Genomic DNA, 27,963 nt, shown 5'->3' on the forward strand with positions numbered 1-27,963 from the left:
GCTCAGACAGATTTGCTGAGCTCACATCACCCCCAGCGAACATGAGCAAGCCTGCAGTTTAGGTTGTGTAAGGTGGCGTCCAGAACCTGAAGCAGGTCTTGTCAGGCTCTGATGTCTGACCAGACATCACCTGGGAAGCTGACGAGGAATGCCTGTCCCTATAACGAAGGCCGCTGGACCCTCAGAGGCCCAGTTCTGTCAGCAGGCCTGGGTCCCAGGACTGCGCATTCTGAAGGCATTCAGCAGGTGACTGTGAAGCAGACAACCTGCCACGGTCACCCTGAGGAGCAGGCTCAGAACGGCCACCTGCCCTCCTGCTCACTCCTGCTCACAGTGCACAGACCCTGGTATATTCGTTCCCTGTGGCCACTGCAGAAGGTACTGCCATGGTGGCTGAGAGCGGCAGAAATGCCCTCTCGCAGCCTGGGTGCCGGAGGTGGGGCCAGGGCGTCAGCAGGGCCGTGCTCTCCCCCCGTCTCCAGGGGAGAATCCCTCCTGCCTCTTCCCGCCGCTGGTGCCTCCAGACCTGACTGGGCTCCGGCAGGGGACTCCAGCCTCTGACTCTGCCTGCCCTCGGCTGTCTTCCTGGTGTCTGTCTCTGGGTCTCTCCTCGCGGTCATAGAATTAGGGGGCACCCTCCACCAGCATGACTGTATCTTATCTAATTCCACTTGCAACCACATTACTTCGTAATCGAGCAACCTTTTGAGGTACTGAGGGTTAGGACTTCAACATCGTTTTTAGGGACATAGCTGAACCCGAACAGTGGGCCAGGCATAGGGGAATTCCAAATGTCCAGACGGGCATAGAGAGGTGGGAGGGAAGGGGGTGAAGAGCCCTAAGTCCCCAGGGCTGGCACAGGGAGGTGGCAGCAGGCAGTGGCCTCATGGCTCCTTTCCTTTCTCTCTAGTCCCATCTCAGCCTGTGGCATCGCTTGGCATTTACCTCGTGTCTACAGAGCAGACAGCCATGCCAGGCAAGAGAACAAAATGACACAGGCTTTTGTCTGGTCTGGTTTGTTATTGAACAAGCCCTGGCCACTTCGTTCCACCAGAAGCCATGCCTTGGGGGTCTGGGACCCGCTGCCACCAGCTGTGCCCCGTGAGGGAGGCCTCGCCCCTCCCCAGGTGACGCCATGCACAGGGCAGAGCTTTGCACGGTGCCTGCAGGGCTGAGCCCGTGCGCGCCTCTGTCCCCTCCTCAGCAGCCTTCACAGGGCCCAGGTTGTCCCCCGAGGCCCTGGGAGAGGGTCTGTGCCCTCTGGGCTGGTCACTCCTCTCTGTCCTCCTCCAGCCTCTACTGGAGTCAGAACCAACGTGTGAGTCACCAAACGGCAGTGCTTTCTCACTCAGAAAGTATCTACTGGCCGCAAGCTTTGTGCAAGGCAGTTAAGTATTTGTTCCTGGGGCTATTCACACTACCGTGAGAAAGTTCTGGACCTGAGTCCTGACCTCATACTTGGCCATCTCCTTGGGAACGCAGGGGACATTTTGGTTGTCACAACCAGGGGTGGGAGTGCTACTGATGGCAGATGTCAGGGGGCTACTAAATGTACTGCAGGGTGCAGACCGGCCCCCATAGCAACAAATATGCACCCCAAAGCCTGCAGTGCTGCCATCAGGGTGGCCCGGTTGGGACATGCTTCTCTAGATGCTCCCACCCACACCCCACCCCTGCCGCTACCCTGTCTGACCCCTCGTCTCCCCTCCCTCGATGTGCCCACTGTGCCCTGGCCCATTGGCCTTCAATTCTTGATGCACCCATCGCAGGACCGAGGTACCCACATGCCCCCTGCCAGGAGGCCTACCCTTCAGATCATCCCAGAGCTGTGTCTGTCTGTCACTCGGGTTTCAGCTTAAGGGCTACCTCCTCAGTGAAGCCTTCCCTAACCTCCCAGTCTGAAGTGCCCCAGGTACTCTGTGTCATACCACCACGTCTTGCTCTCGTCTGGCAGTCAGCACTCTGACCTTTGTTACTTATGTGCATGTTATGGGCCCCGCTGTCGAAGGGACACTCCCTGAGAGCAGACTCCACCGTTGGTCACGTTCCTGGCCTGGCTCTGGGTAACTGCTGAGAGACTAAAGCAGTCAGTGATCAGTCGACATCACCTGGTCCCTCTGTTTGATGATGGCTGTTCAGAATAGCTGGTCTCCCTGGATAATATTTCATTGTTTGGATGGACCACAGTATGTTTACATCCACCTACTGAATTGAGGACATCATGGTTGTTCCAAGTTTGCTGTAAACATCTGTGTGCAACATCTGAATGACATAAGTTTTCAGCTCCTTTGGATAAATGCCAAGGAGCATCATTGCTGGATCTTATGGTAAAGATATGTTTAGTTTTATAAGAAAATCCTAAACTGTCTTCCGGAGTGGCTGCACCATGTTGCTTCCCGTCAGCCATGGATGACAGTCCCTGTTGCCCTGCATCCTCGCCAGCATTTGGTGTTGGCAGTGTTCCAGAGTTTGGCCATTCTCGTGGGTGTGTGGTGGAGTCTCATCATTGCTGCTTTAATTTGTGTCCCCCTGATGACAGCTGCTGTAGAGCATCTTTTTACAGGCCTGTGTGTCATCTGTGTATCTTCTTCGGTGAGGTGCCCGTAAGGTCTTCGGCCCATTTTTTAGTCACCCTCTGCCTGTTTGTCACGCTGGTTATTTGCCTTTTCATTATTGCATTGTCAGAGGCCCTCAGGTGTTTTGGCTACAAGCCCTAATCAGACACAGGTCTGCAAACCCACTCTCCCACTCCATTTGTTGACTTGCCACTTTCTTGATGGTGAGAGGTATGAGTTTGCTATTTGCCTCTGCCCACCTTCCTGACAAACTGCCCAGAGCCTTCGATGGCCTCGCTCACCTTCCCCCTCCCCATGGGAACGCCCCACCTCCCGGGAACGCCCTCGGAGCCCTGAGCTCAGAACCGCTCACCTTGACTTTTATATCTTAGGACTGAGATTGTTTCCCTGGAGGCACGGTTTCCCTTCCTGAAAACAAGGAGTCACTTTAAAGGCACTGTAAAGGTCCTGAGTCTGGTCCAAAGTGTAAAACTGAAGCCCAGGAATGAGTGGCCTTCTTGCTTTAGCACCAGAAGCATCTCTTTAAGGACCAGATCCCGTCGGTATTAATCACTGCGGCTCCTAGCAGCTGCAGCTGGGAGACAGAGCTCCTCGCTGGCCTGCGTGCGCTGCCCGGGGTTTATTTAGGTGCCTTCTACTTCCTGTTCCCAGAATAGCCATCGGGTTTTTGTTTCTCTTTCATCCTCTTAGTTTTATTCTTTCCTGGCCCAAGCTACGGGTGATGTGCTAGGTGATTTCCAAAATGCTTTGCACCTCGGAGATGCTCCGCTTTTAAACAGTACTAGGCCCTCCTTGGCCTGGGCCCTGGGGTCCATCTGTGAGCTGTACCCTAAGTCTACTGGCAAGCAGCGGGCAACTGTCACCCAAGTGCAGCAGAGACCCCACGCTGTGCCTGGGTCGGGTTTCGTGCAGTCTGACCCCAGCATGATTCCATCACTACTGTTCAGATTCACAGAGAACTTTCCTTCGGATTAATACATCCAGGTAAAAACAAACATGCTTTCCTACATGTTTCTGGGCAGGGCTGCAGATAAACATTTTGTCATGAAAGCGATTTTTTATTGCAGTTGATGTTAGCACCTGAAGCGTGCACACGTATGTTTCAGGGACAGCTGAGTTGAACCCTCTGAGCTTCGTTTCTCCCACCTCATCCATGAACGGAATGAGGCCTGCAGGGGCCGAGGATGAAATGCGCTCTACATTCTGCGAGTGCCGCCGCTAGAGACAGCTCTCCCAGCTGCGCTCATCCTTCGTGTCTTAGGTGTCTTAGGTTACTGCTAATCCCAAATTAGAATTCTGCTATCAATAGAACATTTGATGCCAGCCCACTTTAAATAAGCATCAAGGTTAAAACAAAAATCGATGAGCCTGTCTTGTATTTCCCATAAGCAGGCTTCACACAGAATGGGCACCAGGTGGTCCTCACCACAGTGAGCATGGAATTTGAGGCTTGAACAAGGACGTGCATCAACCATTTCCCTTTGCCAGTGTGTTTTTTGTTTATTTCAAGTTTTGTAGTTTTACAAGAAGAGTGGGCTTAAAGGAGGGGCAGAGGTGGAGAGGGAAAGGGGCCTGTTTGGGACCGTGGCAAGGCAAGAAGGAGAGCTTGAGGAAGGGGGAAGACTGGCATGTGAGCTTTCAGGAAGCAGAGCACATCAGACCAAATGAATACATACTTAGTGTTTGTATTAACCAGCATTCTGTACGGTGTACACAACTCCACTCGTAAACACTAAGTCTAGTGGTAATTCTAACCTGGGCCTGAAGTCCTAACTGGTCAATGTGGTGAAAGGGTGAGAACAATGCATTGCGGGCTCTTCTGCTGATTTCCAACCATCGGGGGAGCCCGGGCCTCCCTTCTGGTCTGAGCCTCTGGGTGTCAAGTACCTGCCATCATGGGTCGCCTGGGCGCCACAGAGCCCAGCAAGGGCACAAGGAGATGGCAAGGCTCCCACCTAACACACATACGGCCACAATGGCCTCTCACCCGTGTACAGTCGAGGGCAAAATAAAGCTGCAGTTAAGCATGAGTGAAGAGGTGAGGGGGACGACCAGGAGGGAGCCCACCAAGGCAGCGGCCTCAAAGCCTCGAGTGTCCTCAAGAAGCCGGCAGAAGGCAGGGTGCCACCCTGAGGGAGGGCTGGTGGCCGTCACCCACACAGGGGCTTACGGTTGCGTCCTGTTCCCTCCCGTCTGCAGGGGGAAGTCGATGCTGTTATCAGCAGTGCCTTCTCGTTCTCCAGTTCTCCACTAGCCTGTTCTGAAGATTCCACAGCAAGGACATGAAAAGGATACAAGAATACAGAACAGTTACCACATGGAAGAGGGACCTGTATTTACCTTTGAGGTTATAATAGATGCTTCTAAAAAGTCAGGGGCCAGTGGTTCTAAAAGCAGGAACCTGAAAGAGTTGTGTATAAAAAAAATAGGAATTGTCTAAATAATTTCAAAGAAAAAGCAGTCGCACCATTATGTGATGCTCCCTCCCCCACCGCCCAAGGGTGTCTCCTGTTTCATTAGCATTTGTGTCTGTTTACAAGACACACTTTCAGACCATTTCGGCTGTCCTTAAGCATCGGAACTGAGTTTCTAAAAGAGGACAGCTTTTTCTCTTGGAGAAGTCTCATGGAGAGAGTGAATGAATCACTTTTTATTTTTGGTAGTTGAGGGGGGTGGGGAAATGGTAGCCAATTTAGCCTTTTCTGAATATGCACACGCACACACACACACGTGTGCAGACGCGCGCGCGCGCACACACACACACACATATAAGGGGGGGACCCAAAAAAAATGGAATTCTTTTCTAGAGGGCAGGCCCCTTGTCATACAGGCTTCCTCTGCTAGGTGAGTGTTCTAGGAACCCATCGGTATCAGTGCACCAGCTGGTGTTGTTGTGAGAGGCTGCATTCAGCTTCAGTGAATTCTTTTTTAAGACTCTTTCAGCATCTTTGCCCATTTCATGGTGGGTGATTTACGAGCGTACCTGCCCAGATCGGCTGAGTGTTTAGCAGTTTTGACCCAAAACGGCATGACCTTCATGCCCCACCCTCCCTATTCACCCAGTCTTGCCCCTAGCAACTTTTTGTTTGTTTGTTTCCCTGGATGAAAAAAGTCCTCAAAGGGAAACACTTTGCCCATGTGAAATAGGTGAAACAAAAAACAGCAGAAGCGCTAAAAAGACATCAAAATCGACGAGTTCAAAACTGTTTTGAGCAGTGGAAAATATCTCAATAGGTGCATTGCATCAAATGGAGCGTACTTGGAAGGTGACTGAAGTTTAAACATGTAAGAACAAATGCACAATTTTTAATAAACTCTGGTGTTTCGGGGTCCCCCCTCGTGCATACATGTAACTCTCCAAACCCCACCGGGAGCTCTAGAGGACTGTGGGGAGTGGGGGTGCTGTCCCTTGCCCTACACTGCCCAGTCACTCTGGGGAGAAGACATGGCGAACCGCCTCAGGCAGGTGCACGCCGTGCCTCCAGACCGCCAGCTTCTTCTTGCTTTTGTCCAAAATGTGTGGGGTCTTCCTTTTAGGCCCCAAAGCAAAGAACAGCCTTTGCCTTCAGCAGGGTTTTGGGTGGTTCGCTTTTGCAGAAAATGAGGCGTGTTTTTCATAGCCAACTGACTTGTGAAACATCTTGTCCCTTTGTCCTGCGCTGCCTCCCCGGTGCCCCCTGCAGCTCCTGTGTGCTCGCAGACCCCACGTGTCCCGCGCCGGCCCACAGATCCCTTGTACAAAGCAAGGGGGAAGGGGACGACGCCTAGGGCTTGTTTGGGGAAGACACCGGTGGTTCTCTGGAGCGCTTTGTGTGTTGGGGCCGGCGGGGTCATCTGCTGACTTCTCACTGGGGCGTTTGTACCCCCACCCGTGGGGTCATGGAGAGTTACAGTGGACGTGGCCAGCACTGCTCTGAGGCGAAGGTCTCAGCCTGTCACGCATGGATGTCACAGGTCCGAACCACCTTCCTCGTCGCACGGCAGGAAGCCCCGCCCCCCAACAGAACCAGTACCTCACCGAGGGCGGTCAGTAAGGTGATGGCTGAGTAGATGCTGGAGAGCCCCTGGCACGAGGAACACTAAAGCCACACTGGCCTGTCCACGCCACGACCCTGGCCTCGCTGGCCTCTGCCAGCCTGAGGGCTTCCTGGGCCGAGGGTCGTGCCCTCTGCTCTGAGCCAGCGACTTGCTCCTTGGGGTGGGGAGCACAGTGCCCCAATGTCCAGAGGAGCATTCCTCCTTGGGGGCCAAACAAGCCCAGACCAAGACTCAGAGAAGCAGTCCAGGCCACGGAAGGACTTTAGCCGCTGGGATTCCACAGCCTCCCCGTCTCCAGGCAGGTGGGCAGCAGACACTTGCCTGGAGGCTCTGCCAGACAGCAGGACAGTGGGCCTGGGGCCGGGCTGGTGGGCAGCACTGTGCTGAGGAGGGAGGAGGGGAGCGCCCCTGCGGTGCGAGGGGGGAGGGGAGAGTGCCACCTGAGGAGGACGTGCTGGGAACGAGCATGGAGCAGCTGCAGGGAGGGAAATGTGGGCGGGTGGCAGCTCTGGGGGACACTCGGCGCCCCTCCTGCAGGGAAGCGTGCTGCGCAGCCTGACCCTGAGGGCTTCTGGTGTTTTTAGGACACGTGAAGGGGCAGAGCTGGCCAGGATCCGGGCCCAGGGGTTTCCTAGCGACACCAGCCTCAGCAGGAACCGGAAAGGAGGAAGGAGCTAGAGGGATTGGGCAGACGGTGCACAGAGCTGGCGCCAGAGGTCACAGCGCAAAGCGGGGGTGTGCTGCTTGGGGCTCCTCTGATGGACAGGCAGGGCTTTTCTGCCCCTCGAGGGGCTGTTTCCTCCCAAGCTAGCTGAGGAAGCCGATCTCAGCCCTGCCCCGCTAACCTGCTGACACAGCGCCTCTGGACACAGCCTCTGGTCTACCTGTACCACCAGCCAGTCCCCGTGGCCTCCTGCCCTAGTGATTCCTCGTTCACTCCCCCATCCACGAGCAGGGTCCCTGCCTCATGGCTTTACAGTCCAGCAGGAAGCTGAAGCAAGGTCACAGGTAACCGGGGCAGGGCAGGAAGAGTAAGGGCTGTCTGAGTCCAGAGGCCACCCTGACCTGAGAGGAGACACCTGCAACTGCCTGCTGAGCCCGAAGCCTCCCAAGTCCTCACCAAGCCTATCCTGGCCCGAGGGGCTGGCACACCGTGCACTCAGGAACGAGAGTGGAATGGGCTCCTGCCCAAAGGCACACCTTCTTCCTCTTTTGAAGCCAAGTCTGGTGGCCAGTCCCCTTGATGCACCCTTGGAAACAAAGCCCAGCCAAAGGCGTCTGCGCCAGTGTTGACCGGGATCCGGTGCGTGTCAGTGTGCTAGTCCCGCCCAGCGGACGGGGAGCCGGGGACTGGGACAGGAGTCCAGCTGTGGTCCATGAGTCATCCACAGCACAGGCAGGCAGCTATTTCTGAACCAAATGGCATCAGATCCCTCTCCTCACCTGGAGTCCACTGTCCTACCCCCCAAAGCACTTCCTCCGAGATGAAGCCAGTGGGGGCCGGAGCCCCGGGCAGAAGGGAGCTGGCCAGCGGGGTCCTCACTCTTGGCGCCATGCAGGGAGCACAGTGAGAGGAGGGAGGAGCAGGCAGTTCTAGAAAACTCCTGGATTCTGTGTCCTGTGGATCCATCTTCATCCCTCCCTCCCCCCTCCCCTTCCTGCTTGAGCACCTACTTGATAAGCCATGTACTGTATTAGACACTGGAGGTTCCCAAACCAGGACGGCCCCGCCTCATTAAGGAGCCTAGAGGGAGGGGCTAGAAATCATGACTGATGTGTTCTGAGTACTTACGCCAGGTCCTATTAGACTCACTTCACATGTATTGATTCCTTTAATCTTTATAATAACGCTATAAGGTATCTGCTATTGTGATCTCCATTTTAAAGATGAAATGGCTGAGTACAGAGAGACTGAGCAACTTGCCCAACAGAACCGTCCATATGCAGTGGCCCCCCCATACTGACTCACAGAGTCGGAAGGGGTGTGCGGAGCTGGCATGCCCATCTGCCAGGGTGGAAGAGGGTGACCATCTCATGAGCGCCTGCTGGGGACCAGACATTGCGCCCTCTACACCCTTATGCGTGTTGGCACCCAGCTAGGTCTCTTAAGGGCCCAGGAGAGGGAGGCACAGCCCGCTCGGCTGTCTGTCCAGGGCTCCCTCCCGGCCGTGCTGCTGTCCCAGGGCATCTGCTGCTGCTCAGCCCCTCCCACGTCTCAACCTGGCCCTGCAGGGGGCCACGCCCTGGCATCTGCCCCTGAGCACAGGACCCACAGAAGAAGCAGCCAGACATCCCGTCCAAGTCTGTGTGTGTCTCCTTTTGTTCATCATGGTCCCAGCTCCAGGCCCAGTGTGACCCCAGGGCTGGCCGCTGTCTACTCACTATGGAGCAGTCATGCTGGGACCTGGAGGGGATGTGTCTGGGTGCCCACTGGTGACACCCAGGGATCCTGCCTCTTAATAGGCCGCCTGGAGCTACCCAACCTTGACATTCCTCCCCAGAGAGAGAGGAGAGATGCTACTGGGACCCTAATGAGTCTGAGTTGGTGTTGCTGGTGCCCATCACTGAGGAAGAGAAAGGACGTGTGAAGGTGGGGAAGGCCACCAAGCACTCGGTCCAGCGGTTCCCTGCCCTTGCACTTGGAGTTACTGAGAAAGATGATCGATGATTCCTACCAGATCACGGGATGAGCTGCCTGACAATGAGAGTTAATTTCCCTGAATCATGAGATTTGTCCCATGTTAGACGTACCAGCACTTGCTCCACCCTGAAAGTCCCTGCACACTGCAGACTGATGTATTCGGGTGGAACTCCATTTCTAGCTCCCGGAACTACTTTAAGTCATTATTCGTGAACACTGGTAACCACAAAAATAATTTGTTATTCTTACTATTTTATACTATGAAGGACTATGAAACAGGGTTACTATTTCAGAGTGAATTAAATGAAGTGGACTGTTTTCTGACTATTGGAAATCTTAGCTGGCTTTTAAATTTTTTATTCTTTATTTTAAATGGATTAAGTAAAGAGCATTGCATAACTTAAAAAGCATATAATATTTAACAGTATTTTTCAAACCACATGGATTATGACCTATGAGTAGATCATAATTAAACCAAGCTAGTTGGTTAAAGCCAGCAGTTTTTCTTGCAATGAAAGAACAGAACAAAATGAAATGAATGGAGTTGAATAGAACAGAACAGAAAAGAGGTGCTAACACGTGGTAAGGGAAGTACTTTATCAAATATTCAAATAAGCTGTATATGTATTTGTACATGAATTATATTTTCCAGTTTTTTAATTGCTATATAATTTACAAACTATTAATCCTCTTTAGTGTACAACTCTGTGAATTTTGGTAAATATTAATGCATTTCAGACTATGTCAAAAAAAAGTGAAAAAGTCACTTAAAGCAAGAGTCTCCTTAACTCCCTGGCGATATTCATGAGGATAAGATTCTTTTAAGATCTTTGGAGGCGGTCACAGCTCTTATCTAGGAATTTTTTAAAGCCAAATAGGACCTTAAAGAGTATCCAGTCCATGGTTTTCAGAACAGTGAGGACATTTTTATAAACCACATCTAACTTGGAACCAACAGATCAAAATAGAGCTGCTTTGCAGAGAGACCGGGAAACACAAGTTGAAACCTTCCTGGGGGTCTGCCCTCTGGTGCCCAGGTTAGGAAGCTGAGGCCAAAAGAGGCCGAATGACCGCGGGGGTGACACAGGCTGGCAGAGCCGCAGCTCCAGATCAAGCTGCTGGCTGCTGTTCAGGGCAGCTCCATGCTGTCTTCACCTCTGGAGACTATAACCACGCTAACCCAGCAGTGGGATTGGATGCCTCCTGGGACCGTGCAGCGGGACTGCAGACATTCACACACCGCGCCAGAGGAAAGGCTGGGCCAGTGACCGCCATGGATGGCCGAAGTGGGCGTGAGTCCAGGAAGGCAGAACAGGCTGTTTAGAGAGGAGGGCAAATACAGGCCCACAGCTGACAGCCCCAAGGCTGTGGGAACCCACCGGCACACCCAATTCCCGATGATTCGCCCAGGCCTGCCTGTCTTTCACCTCCTGTAGGGCCAGGGCTGGGCCCCACCTGTGGGGTACGGGTGAAATACAGCCCCTCGGTGTAGGAGACACCGGTGGTTCCATCTTCCTTCTCCTTCGGGACTCCACTCGCACTCCTCTTCTCTTTGGTTTGAGAGTGGGAGTGGGGGGTAGGCAGGGAGGCTGCTGGGGGGTGGCTGGGGTTTGTAAATTCTGCGTCAAAGGCTGGTGGTTACTGTCTGAGTCTCACTTCAGTGTCTAGACTGTAATGCTAAGAACACAAAACCTAGCTACTGCTCACGAGTGCGAGTTTTTATTTCCCCGAGTTAGGTCACGATAGCCCAACTCCTGCAGAGTTCTAAACTGTTGGAACTCTCCGAATACTAGTGTACACTCATACACGAGGACCCAGTTCGCTTCTAGAATAATTTTATTTATGGGAATTTTTAAATATGCGCCAGCCCCCACTCCTCCAAAAGGTGTGCACTGAGGAGTAGCTGTGCTCGATGGTCAAGCAGGAACTCCTGATTTAAAAAGGGGTGCAGGAAACTTGTGGGGGTTATCCTGGGTGTGGGGGGTGGGGGGCAGGGAACAGAAGGGGAGAGAGCACACAAGGCAAAGAGAGTGGAGTATAAAAACAAAGAAACAGCCCTGAGTACTTGAAATTAAGGGGAGAAAGTTAAGATGACAATTGGTCCCTCATCTTTGATAAGCAGACATCGCAGACAGGAGGGGGTGAACTCTGGGCAGGGGAGGGGAAGGTTTAGGTAACAGTTATTTAATGAGTGAAGTTAGCGATAGTTAATAATTCTTCATTGTTATCTATTTGACTCGTAATAACATTGCAATAAGTAGAAAGTAGACATCTAAAAAACAAAAAGACAGGTATTGATTGGGTACTTTCATTGTGACCTGCCCAGTAGAATGTGTGGACAGGCCAGTTTGGGGAGCTGGGGTGCATGCTTCATCAGCACATATATTAGCAATTGAAGGCCTGGGGGAGACCCCGGACTCCCAGGTTCCCCAGGACATGCACAGGGGCATGATGAAATCTACCAAAGCCGCAGTCAAATGAAAGGAAATAACTTGACGTGTATGTCCCTCCTGAATGGGAATAGTTAGGTGGGATTACTGCATTTTTACATTTATTACACAGCGGTGCCCCCTTATCCACAGGGAGTACGTTCCGAGACCTGAAACCACAGCTAGTACTGAACTCTGTGTACACTGTGTTTCTTCCTATCCATATGTACCTATGATAAAGCTTAATTTATAAATCAGGCAAGTGATGGATTAACAACGATCACTAATAATAAAGTAGAACAGTTATAACCACATACTGTGATAAGAGTTGTGTGAATGTGATCTCTTTCTCTCTCTCGCAATTCTTGCCCTCTTTGTGACGGCGTGAGAAGGCACAGTGCTCACATGTTGAGAGGAAGTGAATGGGTCAACATTGTTTATTTCTGGAGTTTTCTATTTAATAGTTTCAGACCGCTGTTGACTGCAGGTACCTAAAGTCATGGAAAGCAGCACCACAGCTGGGGGGGGGGGGGTTACTGTGTAAGAGAACAGCACAGCAGTTATAAGTCCAGGTTTCTTCATTTGTCGGACTTGGATTTAAATCCCTGCTCGGCCAATGACGCACCGTATGACCTAGAAAATTTTATTTAAACTTTCTTAGCCTCCGTTTCCCCAGATGTAAAACAAGGGGACAACGTTCTTACAAAGCTTGAGTAAGAAATGAAGTGATTTATGTAAAACATTTAATGCAATACATGGTGCATAGTAAGTGTTCAAAACATGGGTGCTATGAGGTGATACTTGTTTTAATTACGGTGCATATAATTGTTGATTGAAGAACTTTATGAAACGACACAAAGGACTGTTATGTTCTTATAAGAAGGTCCTCTTAAATATATGAGATTCTTTTGCTTTAGGCTTATTTGTTCTTGATGCTCACAAGGAAGGGGGTGGCTTAATGACTTTCTGTATATGTCATCTCTCGACGTCTTGGGGCAAGTTCCCTGTGACAGGTGTATGGTGTGGAAGTTAGCACTAGAGGGCGCTGCAGAGACCCTAAAAACCCTTCCTTGGAAACAGCCCTGACACTCAGGGGCCATTCTGTTCATGTGGCTGTTCAAGAGGGCAAGTAAAGCAAGCACCCTACCGGAGAAGTGTCTAGGAACCACTTATGCCAGAGACCTGGGAGGATGCAGGCAGGTGTCACAGAAAGAGCTGGTAGGTGCCAAGCTAGGGAAACCCTGTTGCTCTAAGCTCACTCTCCACCTCCACCACTCCACTGAGTTACCCTTCTGAGGGGCAAGAATGACATCGTACGGTAGACTATCACCTCTGAGACAGGAAACCGGGCAGAGTGGGAGGCTCTGGCACTGCGTAAGGACTTAACAATAGCCTCAAAACCCGCCTGGAATCACTACGGACCCTTCAGACTCCCAGTGGCTGGGCGTGTGTGAGACGCCCACAGGCCCTTGGAGTGCTGGGGCCACACGCGCCCTGTGCGTCCCAGCTGCAGGGACAAGGGCAGCGCCATGGTGCACTGCCTCGGCACAGATCCTCCTGGGCACCCAGGGTTGCTCAGGGATCACCTGGGCAGGGAGGCAGCAGGTGCGTCCCTGCTCTCTGACCAGCGTCATTGGCCAGCAGCCCACAGCCGGTCTGAGAGGGGCGGTGAGACCGGCTCCGGCAGAGGCCAGTGCAGAGCGGGGCAGGGGTGACACCTTCTCTGCCTCCTGGGTCCCTGGGCCTCCCCAGACGGGGGCAGTGGTGCAGGAGCAGAGATCTCCTGGAACCTTTGTTTTCTTGTGGCTGTTTTGCTTCTGCGGATTTTGCTTCTTCTTCCCCCCAAAAGAGCTGATCCCCGGGGCCACACACAAGAATGTGCTCCCAGACTCTGTCAGGGATGTTAACGTGAGCGTGGGGTGCTTTCCATTTTCTGACTTCCTGCCAACCAACAATTCAGGACTTGGCGCCGGAGGAGTCAACTCTCCACGCAGAGTCAAACACCTCCTTTTCTAAACTTGTGGAACGTTGGGGTCAAGTTCTCTGGGCCTCTCCAGTGCGCTGGTCCTGTTCAGGGCTGATTCGGGAGCTGGTGGCCGGCCCCCTAGCCTGCCCCAAAGGCTGCAGCGGGGACCGGGCTCCAAGGGAGGGACTGGCTGCGGGCTGGGCGGCTGGGGCGGGGGTGGAGCAGGTGAGCCCGGGTGCGCGTGGGGAGCGCACTTGGCCGTGACGTCGGAGTTTGCAGCAGCCCAGGCGGGAGGCTGTGCGTGTGTGGAGTGGCTGCGCTGCCGGGAAGATGTGCTCCACGGGGCAGCCGCCGCAGTGAGCTCAGCGACAGGAGCGCGGCTGGCGGCGGGGCAGGGCCTGGGCGGCGATCCTCGCGCTCCCGCACGGGGGAGGCCGCCGGCACCGAGGGCGCTCGGCCGGCCCCAGGATGTAGGCGACCGTGGCCCCTGCAGGCGGACCGCTCACCATGAAGAAGCACTCGGCCAGGGTGGCCCCGCTCAGCGCCTGCAACAGCCCGGTGCTGACCCTCACCAAAGTGGAAGGTAACGCCTGGGGTGGGGGTGGGGGTGGGGGCGGGGGCCTGCACCCCAGCGGGGCCGCCCCCTTTCCTGGCGCCAGGCCACCGGCTGCCTGGCCTGGGGACTGCTGGCTCCCCGGAAAGCGTCCCTGCAGTGCCGCTGCGTGAGGGGGTGGCACCTGGCAGCTTCGGGCAGCGCTGAGCTACTGCGGGGTCCACGGGGCCGCCCAGGGTGCTGCAGCCACGGCACGCTGGCTCCTTCCTGCGCAGCCCCCAGCGCATCTGGTGGCAGCAGCGGCAGCGGTGGCCTCAGCTCCTTCCTGGCCTGTGGCACTGGCCAGCTGGGTAGGAGGGTTCGCCCAGACACTAACCAGTGGCCCCAAACTCACACACACTTGCGTCCCCGTCTGGTGTATTCCCCTGCCCCCAGGCTAATCCAGGGGTTGCTGGAGGAGCCACAGGCAGAGCTGGCTCCCTTTGCTCTGAACCTCACAGCCCCCAGCGCCTGGGGAACAGGCGGGGACAAGCAGGGGAGAGGAAAGCCACCACCTGTCTGTAAACCTGTTCTTGCCCCCGCTCAGGGAATGTGAGGCAGAGACCAGGAGAAGGAGCCTACCAAGGCCCCTGAAGAGCCCTGCCTTAGTCAGACACAGCCCAGTGGAAGGGACCTTGCTTTCTGATGGGGCGGGGGCGGGGGGCGGGGAGTAGAGAGAGACCCATCTCAGTCCATAACTCCTCCTCCCAAGAGGCAGTGGAATGGCCAGGTCTCCTGGAGCTGGCCGGGTTGAGGGCTGGGCAGGGCCAGTCAGTGAGCGGCAGGGAGAGGAAAGCAGCTCCCCCAGTTCCAGGCCCTCACTCACCCTGAGCTAACAGCCCAGTGCAGGCCTCCTTGTGCATGTTGGCCGTGGCTCCTGTCGGGCCTCTGGACTGCAGCCCGGAATCAGGACCCCTGCTTCCTGGGGTGAATTGTCATCTGTTACCATGAGACTGAGAACCAGTGACGGCAAGACAGAGGCTCCCGGGACAGTTGTATGCTCCTGTGCACAGAGGCCTGCCAGTAGCCATCCTGCTATCATGTCCCCATCCTACAGATGAGGACTGTGAGGCCCAGAGGGTGGGTGGACCTCCGGGTGGCGGGTGGTAAAGCAGAATTGGAATCCTGGGCTGGCGGATCCCAAACCCGTGCTTTTCAGAACATGATTTTGTCCTAACTTGCGACAACTTACCTATTTGTCATCGTTTTCCATCTTTAGGAGGTTATTTTTTTTCCTTCTTGTAGTTGTCTCCCTGCACCCCACCCCCACCCCCAGTCTAGGAGAGATTTGGTGTCAGTTGTCTACACCTGAATTTAGTGCATGTGTTACCTCTCCCGGGAGAGGGGTGCATCTCCAGACTTTGTCAGGGACTTTGCCCAGGTGTGCCTGTGAGCTGGGAAGGGGAAGGTTTGGCCCTTTATTTCCCTCAGGGAAGCTGGAAGGTTTCTCACACAAAAGGTCCTCAGGGGACATTGCCCCATCCCCTCCCCCACCATTTAAGGAAGGCAGGTTGGATCTTCTCTCTAGCTTGGGCAGGACAGGCTGAGCTGTTCTCCTCTGGACAGGGGTGGGGAGGCCTCCCAGGCTGGGCCCTGTGACCTCAGACGGCTGCAGGAGGCAGTGAGTGACATGCCAGGCACAGGTAGGGGATCCCCTCCCCCATTCCCTGGTGCTGTTGCCAGGTGAGCTTTGAACCCCCTCTTCACCCCAACAGCCTTAGCAAACCATGGGCTTGACTTTTTAACCAACTTTGGCACATAAAAATCTGTGGGTGATGGAAAGTGTATTAAACTGCTCATTGGACACATCAGGGACCTAGACTGTTCTCTTCCCTGAAACTGTTTGACTTGCAGAAGTGCTGTGCCTCAGTTTCCTGAACTGTAAAGTGGAAGCTAACACCCTACCTCAGCAGACTCCGCAGTGAGGGAGGGTAAGCGACAGTGCCTAGCATGTGCCTGGTACACAATAGATGCTTCATAATAAACGTCTGGTAGGTCTCCCGTCACGGGCTGTCTCGCCCCTTTAGCACCTTCTTGCTGCCTTCAAAGAGTAGGTATGTGGTTGGGAAAAAATACAGCAAAGATTAATTTTTTTAAAAAAAGAGTGGATGTGCGGGGTCAGTATCTAGAAGCATCTGCCACGTTCCATGACACTCAAGTCTCCAGTCCCCTTTTTGTGTAGAAACCTGTGTGTCCATCAGCCAAGTACAGGGCAGGGCCTGAGAAAACCCGCCCTCCGAATGTCTGGGCTGCAGGCAGCTGCCTCTCTGCCTGGTGTTTCTCCTTGTTGTTTTGGTTCAATTTGACTTCTGGTCTATTTTCTGAAGCCATTTGCCTCTTGTGTGCTTGTTTTAGAAGTGCTGAATCTTTTTCTTTTTCTTTTTGCCTTGGATGCATAGGGCACGGTGGTCCCCATCCTGTGGCTGTTCCTGCGTGGACGGCAGACAGGCGACAGTGCCCGAACGCAGCCAGCAAGGACTATTTATCAGCGTGTGGATCGTGTCTTCTAGGGGAGGATAGAAGGCACCAGCATGTTGTGCACATAAAACCAAAATAGGAAGTGCAATGTGCGGTGGGACTCGGTCGCAGAAAGAGGGGCAAGATGACTCCATTTACTCTGCAAATACCTCGTCTGTGTCCTTTGTGTGCTCAGCCAGACCCTGGAATTGCAAGAATGAGCAGTACTAGCTTCATTCTCCTAAAGAAGTTTCAGCCGAGTGGGAAAGAGACGCGTAGATCGATAAGTTACGTAGTGCAAGGTAGTAGGTTCTGGCTCAGTGCTAGGAACGAAGTGGCGCAGGGACGCTGACACTGACTCACCCCAGGTGGCCTCCTGAGGCAGAGGCCTTGCCCCTGAAGTGAGGAAACTTGTCAGGCCCAGGGGAGGGGGGAGGGGGCTGTCTGGGAGGAGGGGTGGTGGCCCTGTGAGGCCTAGCCAGGAAGCGCCCCGAGGGGGCTGCCGCTGGGCCTCTGAGGGGGTTTGAGGCTTGGAAAGTGGTTTTCAGCCGGGGCGGTGTCGTCTGTCCTGTCTGGCAGCGCATCTCGCTTTCGTATCCTTCCTGGCTTTCCCCTCGAGCGCACTCGCTGAATATTGATCAGTAACGCGTCCTCATAGAGTGGTATTTACAGGGCTCATCCATAGTCACATGTTCAATAAAATGACGTGCAGTAGGAATTAGTAGTTGAGAGCAGTATAATGAACGCCCCCTGGAGGCCAGCAGCGTGAAGTGTTATGGAAATGGTGAGGGCTTGGGGGTTGGGGGGGCTGTGTGCGTGCGTGCCCACCTCTCAGGCTGAGCCAAGTCACTCTGGCTCATGATGAAAGTTCTCTCCTGTGGAAATGGGGGCGACAATATGTCCCTCTTAATAAGGAGGACAATAGTCATTGCTAATGAGCCTACCACGTTGCAGGCGCTTTGCTAGAGGGGTCGATTGCTGTATTATCCTGTTCTTCCCACAGGAAGGGTGAGCATGTTGTCCCAATTTAAAGGTGGGGAGACTGAGGCTCAGAGAAGTCAGTCACACAACGTCCAGCAGTTGGAAGGCAAGGGTGCCAGGCTTCACAGCCATACCTGCCTGACTCGAAAACGTTGCAAAACCTTTGCACAGCTGAGTTTCATTTGCGTACCAGGGACAAGGACATCAGCTCATGACACTTTGCAAATGCTCAGGAAGTGTGCTCCCTAAGCTCCCACCACTCGGGCTCACAGGGCCCACTGCTGCTCCAGGACAGTCAGCCGGGCTCAGCTCTCCCCAGGGTAGGTCTAGCTTCTTGGTTTCCATCAATGGGATAAGACTGCCTTCCCGCGATGTCCAGTTGCTGTGTGTAGCCCCAGCCTGAGAGGTGTCTTGAGAAGTATGGTGCCCAAGGATTTCCACGCCCCCAAATATTTCCCAGATTGGCTTGCCCTAGGCCTGAAACCTCAGTGACAAAAGTTATTCGTATATTGATCAAGTATGTTACCTAATAGGTGTGAGAGAATAAGCCAGAAGTTCCTGTGGATGCTAAAAGGAGTTAAATGTAATCCTCGACCTATCAGAGCTTCCAGACAAGTAAGAAATAGCACAGATGCACAAAATTATTATTGCATGTTGAAATGCAATTGTTTAAAATGCCATACAGGAGTATAAAATAAGTGGTGTGTGTCAGCAGAGGGCAAGCCTGCTTTGGTTGGGATGCAGAGGCTACTGTGTGGTGCTCTGCCACTGTTAGCCCCTGTTTTGCCCAAGTGACATGCTCTGATGGAGTCTGAGTCTGGATGTGGCCTCAGACCCTTCTCATCACCCACCTTGGGGTGATGACGACACGAAGGCACTGACCTCCTGGGAGCATCACCAGGATGCCACGGTGGAGCATGCCCCTCTGCGGTCATAGGTGGGCGGTGGGGACTCAGCACTCCTGACACCGGTAGCTCCACAGACAAAGCTGCATCTCTAGAAAGGAGGTCACCTGGTGGAGACCTGCAGGTGGTCTTAAGAAGTGCAGGGGGGGGGGGGGGCAGGGCTGAGGTCAAGGCTGACCTCAGGCAAATGCTGAGGCCTCAGGAGAGTGGATTGAAACAGGATTGAAACAGTTGAAGAGGAGAATGATACCATCTAAGTCTTAAGACCTTACAGAGCTGTGGTTCCAAATTGGTCATTAAACAGATTACACCAATCACAATATATTTATCAAAGGAGCTAGGATAGAATCAAAATACCAAAGTGTATCACAGGCAACAAGAATCAAGGTTGAGCCCTCGCCAGTGTGGCTCGGTTCGTTGAGTGTCATCCGATACACCAAAAGGTTGTGGGTTCGATGCCCAGTCAGGGCACATACCTGGGTTGCAGGTTCAATCCCTGGTCGGGGAGCGTGTGGGAGGCAACCCATTGATATCAATGTTTCTCTCTCACTTCAGTGTCCCGCTCTCTCTTACTCTCTCTCTCAAATCAATAAATATATTTTAGGTGAGAATTAAAAGAAAAGAATCAAGGTTGACTTGTGACACTTTTTTTAGAGGTGTGGGTGCGTACATGCACACGCATTGAAGGCAACAGTGAAAAAGTTGGAAAAACTGCAGGAGGGTGTCCAGTGGAGACAGGGAGCCATGTTGGAGGTGACTGCAGTACCCATACTTGAGCTAATGGTCCTAATCATGTGGTGACATTTGCTTCACACATGTCATGAGCCCTTGACCTGCAGACCTGGTTCCGTCCTCAGACACCTCTGCACACTGGAGTGCTGTGCCCACCACACAGGTGAGGAACCAGAGTTCAGGGCCATTAGGCAAGTCACTGTGAGGTCACTGCTGAGTGGTGTGCCCATGTCCTACCCTCTGCATTTCCCACGGTGAGGACAAAGACGGGACAGAGAGGGAAGGCAGGTCATGGTGGCAGAGTGTGGGTAGGAGGACTGGAAAGGGAGCCATCAAGACCCTCTGAAGATTGAGTCTGAACATGGCAGTGGCAGAGGGGACATTCGAGGGACAGATGGGAAGTCAGCCTGGACCAGGTGAGTGTGAGTCCTTGGCGGGGCCTTCAGGGGAGATGGGAGGAGGAGTGTGAAGGCTGGGTGACAGGTCAGGTGAGAGAGAGAGAGATGGCTCCAGGGATGATGGGCACGTGAATCCTGGTGGCCACATGGCAAAGGGAGAACAGAAGGCAGAAGAGAGGTCTGAATGCTGAAGCAGCATGGAAGCCACAGGAAGAACCCCAGATGGGCAGTGGGATGGGGTGGCAGATGCGACGGGGGGCGCAGAAACAGCTGTAAGTGGGGGCTGGGCTGCACGCTAGATTGCAAGGGCGGATGCCGTGAGGGAGGAGGAAAGCCGGTTCAGGAGCGTGGCTCAGGTGGGAGGGTCCTGCTGTCTTTAGTGGGACGGCAGAGATCTTTTCGAGAGCCAGGTGTTCCTGTAGACAGAGGATGGAGGCTGGTTCCAGGACAGGCCTAAGGTTTCCCCCAAGGAGGGAGATGATATGGCCTTGGCCTGGAGGGGGCAGAGGACACGGGAGCAGAGAGCTGGTGTTGGCCTTGAGAAGGAGGGTCTGAAAGACGTCAGAGACACAGGAGTGTGGAGATGTGGGAGGGAGCAAAGGACCAGAGCCCGGACTCTGCTGTCCTTCGGAAGCGTGGCAGTGGAGCTGTTCACAGGGAGGATGGGTAGGCTGAAGGCTGGCAGGGGCAGCAGAGGGGGCAGAAGACCTATATTGGGAGAGCTGAGAGAGAAGTAATTCTTAAAGCCTCTCTGGCGAGTGACTCGTTTTCACTGGTTAAGACATTGTGTGACCTGGGGAGTCGTGTGCGGGGGAGAATGCTGGCTGAGGGTCAGGACACAGGTGTCACCCCTGCTCCCCACCAGCTACATCAGTCAGACGTGTGCCCCTCACCTCTGGGAACCCAGTCTTCTCTCTTCTGAAAATAAAGGGGATTAGAATAGGTTTCGCCTTGGCCACGTGGCTCAGCTGGTTGGAGCATCAGCCTGTAAACTGAAAGGTTGCCGGTTTGATTCCCGGTCAGGGCACGTGTCTAGAGTGCGGCTTTGGTCCCCGGTCTGGTTGCATGCAAGAAGCACCTATTGATGTTCCTCTCTCACATCAATGTCTCTCTCTCTTCCTGCCCCTCTCCAAAATCACTGGGCATGTCCTAAGGTGAGGATTTAAAAAAAAGAATAGGTCTGGTATGATCTCAGCCAGCAGAAACATGTGATGAGTCTATTAAGTTGCTTACTCATTAACAGAGATTGGTTTCCCTGCAGAGCTCTGAGGAAGTGAGACCTAGGACAGATAAGAAACATGGCCTATGTGTGCATACATGTGTGCCTGTGAATACTTGTATGCATGCATGCACACAACACATATGTGTTTATGCGTGCACACACGTGTGCCTGCAGGTGTGTTTGCGCTGTGCATTAATACATGTGTGTGCATGTGCTTGAGTGTGCCTGCATGCATGTTATATGGCCATGTGTGCATGTGTGCCTTCACATGTGTCTAGGTGTGTGCTTGTGTGCATGTGTGCTTGTGCTTTGCATGTGCCCATATGTGTGCACGTGTGTCTATGTGTGTGTGCATATGTGTGCCTGTGTGTGAGTCCAGGCAGAGGTGCACACTTGCAGGGTGGTGTTTGGTATTGGAGCAGGAGGGAAAGCCAGCCATGTGAGTGTGTGCCCATAAACCTTCAGCAGCAAGAACCCCCTGGGCTTGAGAGAGGACGCCAGGGGCTGGGGTGGCGCAAAAAGAAGCACAGAAGGACCAAGAGAGCTGTGCTACGTCCAAGCCTTGCCTGGGGCCACCTCCGGTGTTTTCACAGAAAAGCGTCACTGATTGGATTTAGCCCAGCCACATCACCCTCATTGGGTGAGGGAGCCGTGGCCCTGGTGGGCAACGAAGCTGCGGAGGACAGTGTGGCACCTCACGGCAGACCGCACTTCAATCCTTGACTGAGCAAGTTCAGTCCTGCCTCAGAGGCATGACTCTGCTGAGCACTGGAGACACATTCTAGAAAACAGCGCTTTGTTCTTCAAGATGAATTGTGCAATAACACGTGCCATCAGTTAAAATCCTGCCCCTGCTCCTGCTCCTGCTGCCTCCAGGGAAAAGGCTCCAGCTGATGCCCTCCCCGCAGAGCCCCGACGGCCCAGCAGGGCAACTCGCACCCAGCCTGCCCGCCTATAAAACCCTCACTAACCTGGAGTGCCGACTGTGGGGTTCAGTCCCTGTAAAAGTTGAAGGAGTCCTCCCTCAGGCAAGGAGAACATCAGAACAGAGGAGAGCGTGCGTGGTCTGCGCTTGTGTGCGGGTCGGGAGCCACCGCGAGCGCCTGCTGCACATGGCGGCCTGCCGAGCCCCGGCCACAAGGCTCCAGAGGCCGCAGGGCCCTGCAGCAGGCCTGGGACTAACACTGATCCCTCAGGCTCGGGTGTCTGCGGACCACGCACTGAAACGGCCTCGCTCCCTGCAGACATCGCCCCTTCCCCGCAGGCGGGAACCACACGGCATGACACCCGCCCACACCCAGTCATTTTCTCACAAGTCACGCTCGCCCGAGGCTGTGAACATCCCAGGCTTGTCTTAAACCGCTGCAGACTGGTGTTAGTTGGACACTTGGCATTGTTTGCGACCCCTAAGGAGCTGCGGGTGGAAGGACCAGCCCAGAAGTCTGTTTACTGCGACAGTGGGGAAGGGAGGGAGTGGCCCGGGTCTGTGCCAGATTCAGCCCAGCTCTCGGACTGCTCAGGGTGGAGCTTCAGGGGGCCTGGAGAAGCCGCCCACCACCCTACTTCACCCCCAGATCAGCACCCAGGCTTGTGTCCACACAAGCACCTTCGTGGTGGCCTTGCTGTCTCCTGCCTCTGCCCACGGTCCTGGCACCACTCACGGCAAAGGCCTCAGCCACCATCAGGAGGTGTCCACGGCAATGGCGGGGTGCTGTCTGGTACACCATTCTCAGCATCCCATGCGAGTTCCTTCTCCTTGGAGGCTGTCCACTGCACCGTCTGTCCTCACAGCGGCCACCCCCTGCTGCTCAGTGGTGGCCCAGCACCATCTGCACTGTCACACCCTCGGGCCGTCTCTTGGCCAGGATGACAGAGAACCACAGTCAAGTGACTTAAACAACAGACATTCGTTTTCTCACAGATCTAGTAGAGGATGCAAGTTCAAGATCAAGGTGCCAGCAAATCTGGTCTCTGCTGAGGATTCTCCTGGCTTATAGACGGCCACCGGTTCACTGGTCCTCACGTGGCCTTTCCTGCCTGTGCTCACGGAGGGGCCAGCGAGTGAGCTCCCTTCTCACCGCCTCTTCTCATGAGCTTCTCAGGGCAGGGCCCCACCCTTGTGACCTCACTTAACCTAATTACTTCCTTAGAGGCCCCATCTCCAAATACAGCCACACTGGGGGTTAGGGCTTCAACATATGAATATGGGGGGTGGGGAGGACAAAAACATTCAGTCCATGACATTGCAGGGTGGCAAGTCCCAGCTGGAGTCCCACACAGACACAGCCTCCCCCATATTGAAAAACAGGTCTGTGCTCTGGAAACCTGAAGTCCCTCTTTAGTGACGGGCAGTTCTACCCAGGGCCCTGATCCGCTTTCAAAGGGGAGAATAAGGACGCTCTCCCTTCCTGCTGCTGCTTTGGCATCAGACAGGTGCTTCCAGGTGCGCCTCAGCTGCTCACACTCCCGGAAAGGACACCTCTCAGGCTTCAGCTGGCCAGTCTGAGAAATGAGGACAGTCATGCTGCCCACCAGCATTATCACGGGTGGAAAGCATACCTAAGACCTGTGGGCACAGAGCATGGCAGTACCGGGTGTTCCGCTGTCACTTGTCCCTTGACTTCCTACTCCCTTACTCAGGGTCAGCATCCAGTATTGATTATCTGTGGCTTTCATTCTGTCCCGGGACCAGTGCTGGTCAGGAGTGTGACTGGGGCCTCAGCTGTGCATGAAGAGTGGGCGTATTTTCTGACCCCAGGAGTCCCAGCAGGTGGCCTGGCAAGTGCAGGTGGGCACATGTGAGATGCGCACTGCCATGGGACATCCAGGGCCTGCAGTGCATTTTACATGTGACAGCCTCTTCTCCCTTCTCCTCCAAACCACTGCTTCAAAAAAAAATCACACATAAATTTACTGAGCAAGTAGGTAATGAGTAGTGAGATAAACAAAACCCAAACTGCATCTTTGGGAGGTGAATTGCACTTGCAAATGACCATAAACAAAAGCTTTCTTCCAAGTGCCTTGTTTTACCAAAGCTATGTAGCTTGGTGGCCAAGTCCTGAACTGACATGTACATCAGTGATCAATGAATGGAAATTGTTCACCTGGCCCTCTTCCCTGGGGCAGTCCTGGAAAGGGGGCGGGGGGGGGAGGTGCTCTGGTTCCCAGGGCGGCTCTCAGCAGTGTCCTGTGTGGGTGCAGTTAGAGGACCGAGTCCACTGTCGCAGGGACTAACCAGACTCTTCTATGCAAGGCTGTGTCTGCCTGTGCCCCACAGTGGGTGCCGGTAAATGTGTGTCGGATGAGTGGCCTAAAAACCGAACTTGTTCACCCAAGAGAAATGAAAACATGTAACAAATGAAAACACACAAAGACCTCTATGTGAGTGTTCATAGTGGCATTATTCACTGGAAACAATGCACGTGTCCATCAACGAATGGATGAATAAACACAATGCAGAATATTCAGCCACAGAGAAGAACGGCCTACTGGCACGTGCTACAGTGCAGATGGACCCCAAAGACATTGCGATAAGTGAAAGAGGTCAGATGCAAAGGTCTACATGTCTTGTGAAGGGCCAGACCTGTAGAGAGAACACAGACTTGCGTTGGCCTGAAGTTGGGGGTGGAAATGGGGAAGGATTATAGATCGGCATGAAGACTCATTGTGAGGTGATACAATGTTCAAAGACTGGGTAGTAGCGATGACATCACGATTCTGTAAATTTACTAAAAATCACAAATTGTATTACTCCTCAAACAGGTGAATTTTATGGTTATGAAAATTATGCCTCAAAGAAAGTATAAAAATAACTGTACAGATCCTATTGATGGAGATGTTGTTGGGAGGGGTCTCTCCATCTCTGTACAGTGCTTGCTCCTTTGCTTTTTGCTTTTGGGGGGGCGGGACATGCCAGCCCATGGGTGGTCTTTGACCCCAGCTCCAGGCCCCTTCCTCTAAGTCACTTTCCAAGTGCAAACCTCCCAGACACTGTTTCCCTAGAGTCAACAAGGGTCCACTTATTCTCAGGCAACCTCAAAAAAGAAACACTTGTGTTCTCTCAAAAGTTTGGAAGAGCCATTTTATGGGAACTTTGAGAGTAAATTGTTTTCCGATGTTTCTTGCTTTCTCATATAAATGACTTCCACAAAATAAACATAAGCACCCAATTCATCATTTTCTTGAGGAAGAGCAGCGGCCAGCTTATGAGACGAAGGACGTGCCTTGGACCCTCATGACTTGGCAGCTACACCAACCATCCAGCTCACCCATTATGAGCTAGAGGTTCCTTCTCCTGAGCAGACAGAGCCTGCGGGTACTACTTCTGCCTGGCCAAGGAGCATGTGAATTTTGCAGGTGGCAGGACTAACGCGTGGTTTCAGGAAACTGCCTGACTCAGACAGAGTCAGGATGGAAGCTTGGGCACAAGTGTGGTTACATCTCATCGTGCCGTGGAGTACGCAGTGTGCATGAGAAGATGCTCTTCCTACACACACGTGTGCACACACACATCTATCTCCAAAATACTCAATGGAAGCAACTCAGGCAACAGAGCAGAGGAAAGCCCGCCTGTCCCCAGGGTTTCTCAGTGATTACGTGGCATAACCAGAGATTCAGAAGTGACGGCAGAAAGGAGATGCTTGCCCCCACGGTTACAGCACCTGTCGGCACCCCCAGGGTTTGATCCAGTTTGCACTGCTCCGGAACTGTTGGCTCAAGTGCCAGGTCAGAATGGAAGGTACAAGGTCATGACTAGAGAGGTTGTGAGTGGGGAGGGGTATGGGGAGTGAGGGTGACAGATGGTATTTCTAGCGTGTAGGAGAGGTCAGAGGGGCTGGAGCAGGAAGCCGTGTGAGGCTCAGTCTGCATCCATTGCTGTCGTAAAGGCGGGGCAGACGTCAAACAGGAATTGCTGGACTTGCAATTTAGGAGAAGGGGAAGGTAAACCAGAATTCCCTGCACTTGGAGATTCGAGAGGCTTTCACAACAGGAAAGAGCCCCCTCAAAATGCATTCTCAAAATCTGAGCACACATTGGACAGTTCATTGCCAGTGACCCTGATAACGGTGCCAATATGGGGGGTGCATTTGCTGCATTTCAAATAGTGGAGCACAGATGCGTCTGCTCCCCAACTTTATTGTCACTCTACATGTATTCTTTAATTTGATCTGTTTGTTACGGACACTGGGGTGTATGCTTCCTAAATAAAGCAGGGTTGACATCTGAATTTGCTCTAGTCCCTTTGGCCAGCCTGGCTGAATGTCCGACCTGCTTCATGGCTGAGCAGAGCAAGACAGGGTGTCTCAGGGGGCAGGGGCCTCACCATCTTCTCCGCTGCCCCTGAGCAGACCACGTGTCTTCCTGACCCTGAACTTTGCTCCTCTTGTTGCTCAGAGCGTTTCTATCCTTCCAGGCCCAGGCCTAGCTTCTGCCTTCTCTGTTCTTTCCACTGTTAGCCCCACAGCCCATGTTGGTTGCATTGTCTCCTGAATTTCCGTGACAGTCCAGAGCTCTCCATTTTGCATGTAACAGTTCTGTAATTCTTTCATGGGTCTGTTTATGATTTTCATGTTGACTGTAAGTTCCTGAAGAACAGTGGTCATGTTTTGTATTTATTTATGGACCGCCCAACTCTTGGCACAGGGTACGTGCTCCCTGGTGACTTCCTAGACAATTGAAATACTCCCAGGGCGCGGTGCACTGTGTGCCGCCCTGTGGGAATTATAAGTCCTTGCTGTTGTGCAGTAGCATAAATGAATGCTGTATAAAGATACAATATGATGTGTCATGTGTGTGAGTATGTGTGTGTGTGTGTGTGTGTGTGTGTGTGTGTGCAGGGACACAAAGGACTGGGGAAAATGCAGCGAAGCAGCAACACCAATATCTCAGAGTACTAAGATTACTATAGATTGTTTTCTATTTATGCTATTCAGTGTTTTGGAAGTATTTTTATAGAATATTTTTAGTTTTCATGAGGTAGATCTAGTTTCACAAGTGTTAGAAATGAGTAAGGTCATGGAACTAATAAATGATAGGTATTATAAGAGGCAGTGAAATAGAACGTTTGCTATGAACCAGGTTGGGTGCCTATGATTCTTTATTATGGGTTTATTCCAGTGCTTCCCAATGTGTGCTCCAAGGCACACCAGTCCTACTGCAGGTGTTACATTTTAGGAGCAGGGGAAGCACGTACTCTACGGCTACTTTTTGGAAATTCACAAGGTCCATTAGCCCTGAACATTCGTACAGCAAAGGAACCTGTCTCCGACCTCCCTAGTGTTTTCCAAACTTTTCTGATCATGAAATTCTTTTTCTTATAATGCCTGATAACTGCATCACACTTGGGAAATATTGTTCTCTTTTATTTATACACAATAGTGTAGAGTTCAGTTTCAAATGTCTCCATTCTGCTTGGGTATTATCACAGTTACTTGGTTAAATGACCCAGACAGGGTAGAGGTTAGAGAATAACTTGGTTAATCCAGATTTGTAGGAGCCTTTTAACAAGACAATACGACCTAATGTGATGGTTTTCTCTGTCATCGTAACAGCTACACAGCATCCATCATCACTTAATTCCTTAAGTTTTAACACTCGATTTTCCATAATGAAGAGCCAAGTGTAAAACGGGCGTGCACCGGAACTCATCCAGCCTCGTCCAGAGCCCGTTCCTGTGGGAAGTTAGACTGTGAGGCCGCCTTTGTTCTGCGTGGACTTTTTATCTCCATGATTACCTTTTCAGGATGAGCTTTGACAGAAACCCTCCGAACGTCCAGGGCTGCTTGACAATGATCTCCATAAAGAGAGGTCACAGACGGTGACCCTGAGTGTCGGCTTACCAGCCTCAAGTCTGGGGATTCAGCCCACAGTTGAGATGCCCTGGTGGCTCCCAACCTTTGTCCTCCTCTGTTTCTCCCTGCCCCACAGCCTGCGACATGGACAGACAGGCAGGCAGGCAGTGTGCTGGAAGCCCAGAGGGGGCTTAAGCACCGGGTTCTCTGAAGGCTTTCTGACTAGGGTCTACGT

At 53.1% G+C, this 27,963-nt stretch overlaps 1 protein-coding gene across 2 annotated transcripts in view; it reads left to right on the plus strand.

Moving 5' to 3' along the window:
* The window catches only part of SLC35F3 (solute carrier family 35 member F3), a 265,334-nt gene that overhangs the window by 162,038 nt on the left and 75,333 nt on the right, over positions 1-27,963 (plus strand). Inside the window, exon 1 of one of the 2 annotated variants that reach the window (XM_090263401.1) lies at positions 13,944-14,233. The exons of the other annotated variant lie outside the window; for it this stretch is intronic. Coding sequence (XP_090119527.1) covers positions 14,158-14,233 — 76 coding nt within the window. The 5' untranslated portion in view covers positions 13,944-14,157. Of the gene's footprint in view, positions 1-13,943; positions 14,234-27,963 lie in introns of those variants that run through there. 2 annotated transcript variants of the gene reach the window in all.

Source organism: Furipterus horrens, unplaced genomic scaffold (genome assembly GCF_987537825.1).
Source record: "Furipterus horrens unplaced genomic scaffold, mFurHor1.1.pri manual_scaffold_15, whole genome shotgun sequence".
In the NCBI taxonomy this organism is placed as follows: Eukaryota; Metazoa; Chordata; class Mammalia; order Chiroptera; family Furipteridae; genus Furipterus; species Furipterus horrens.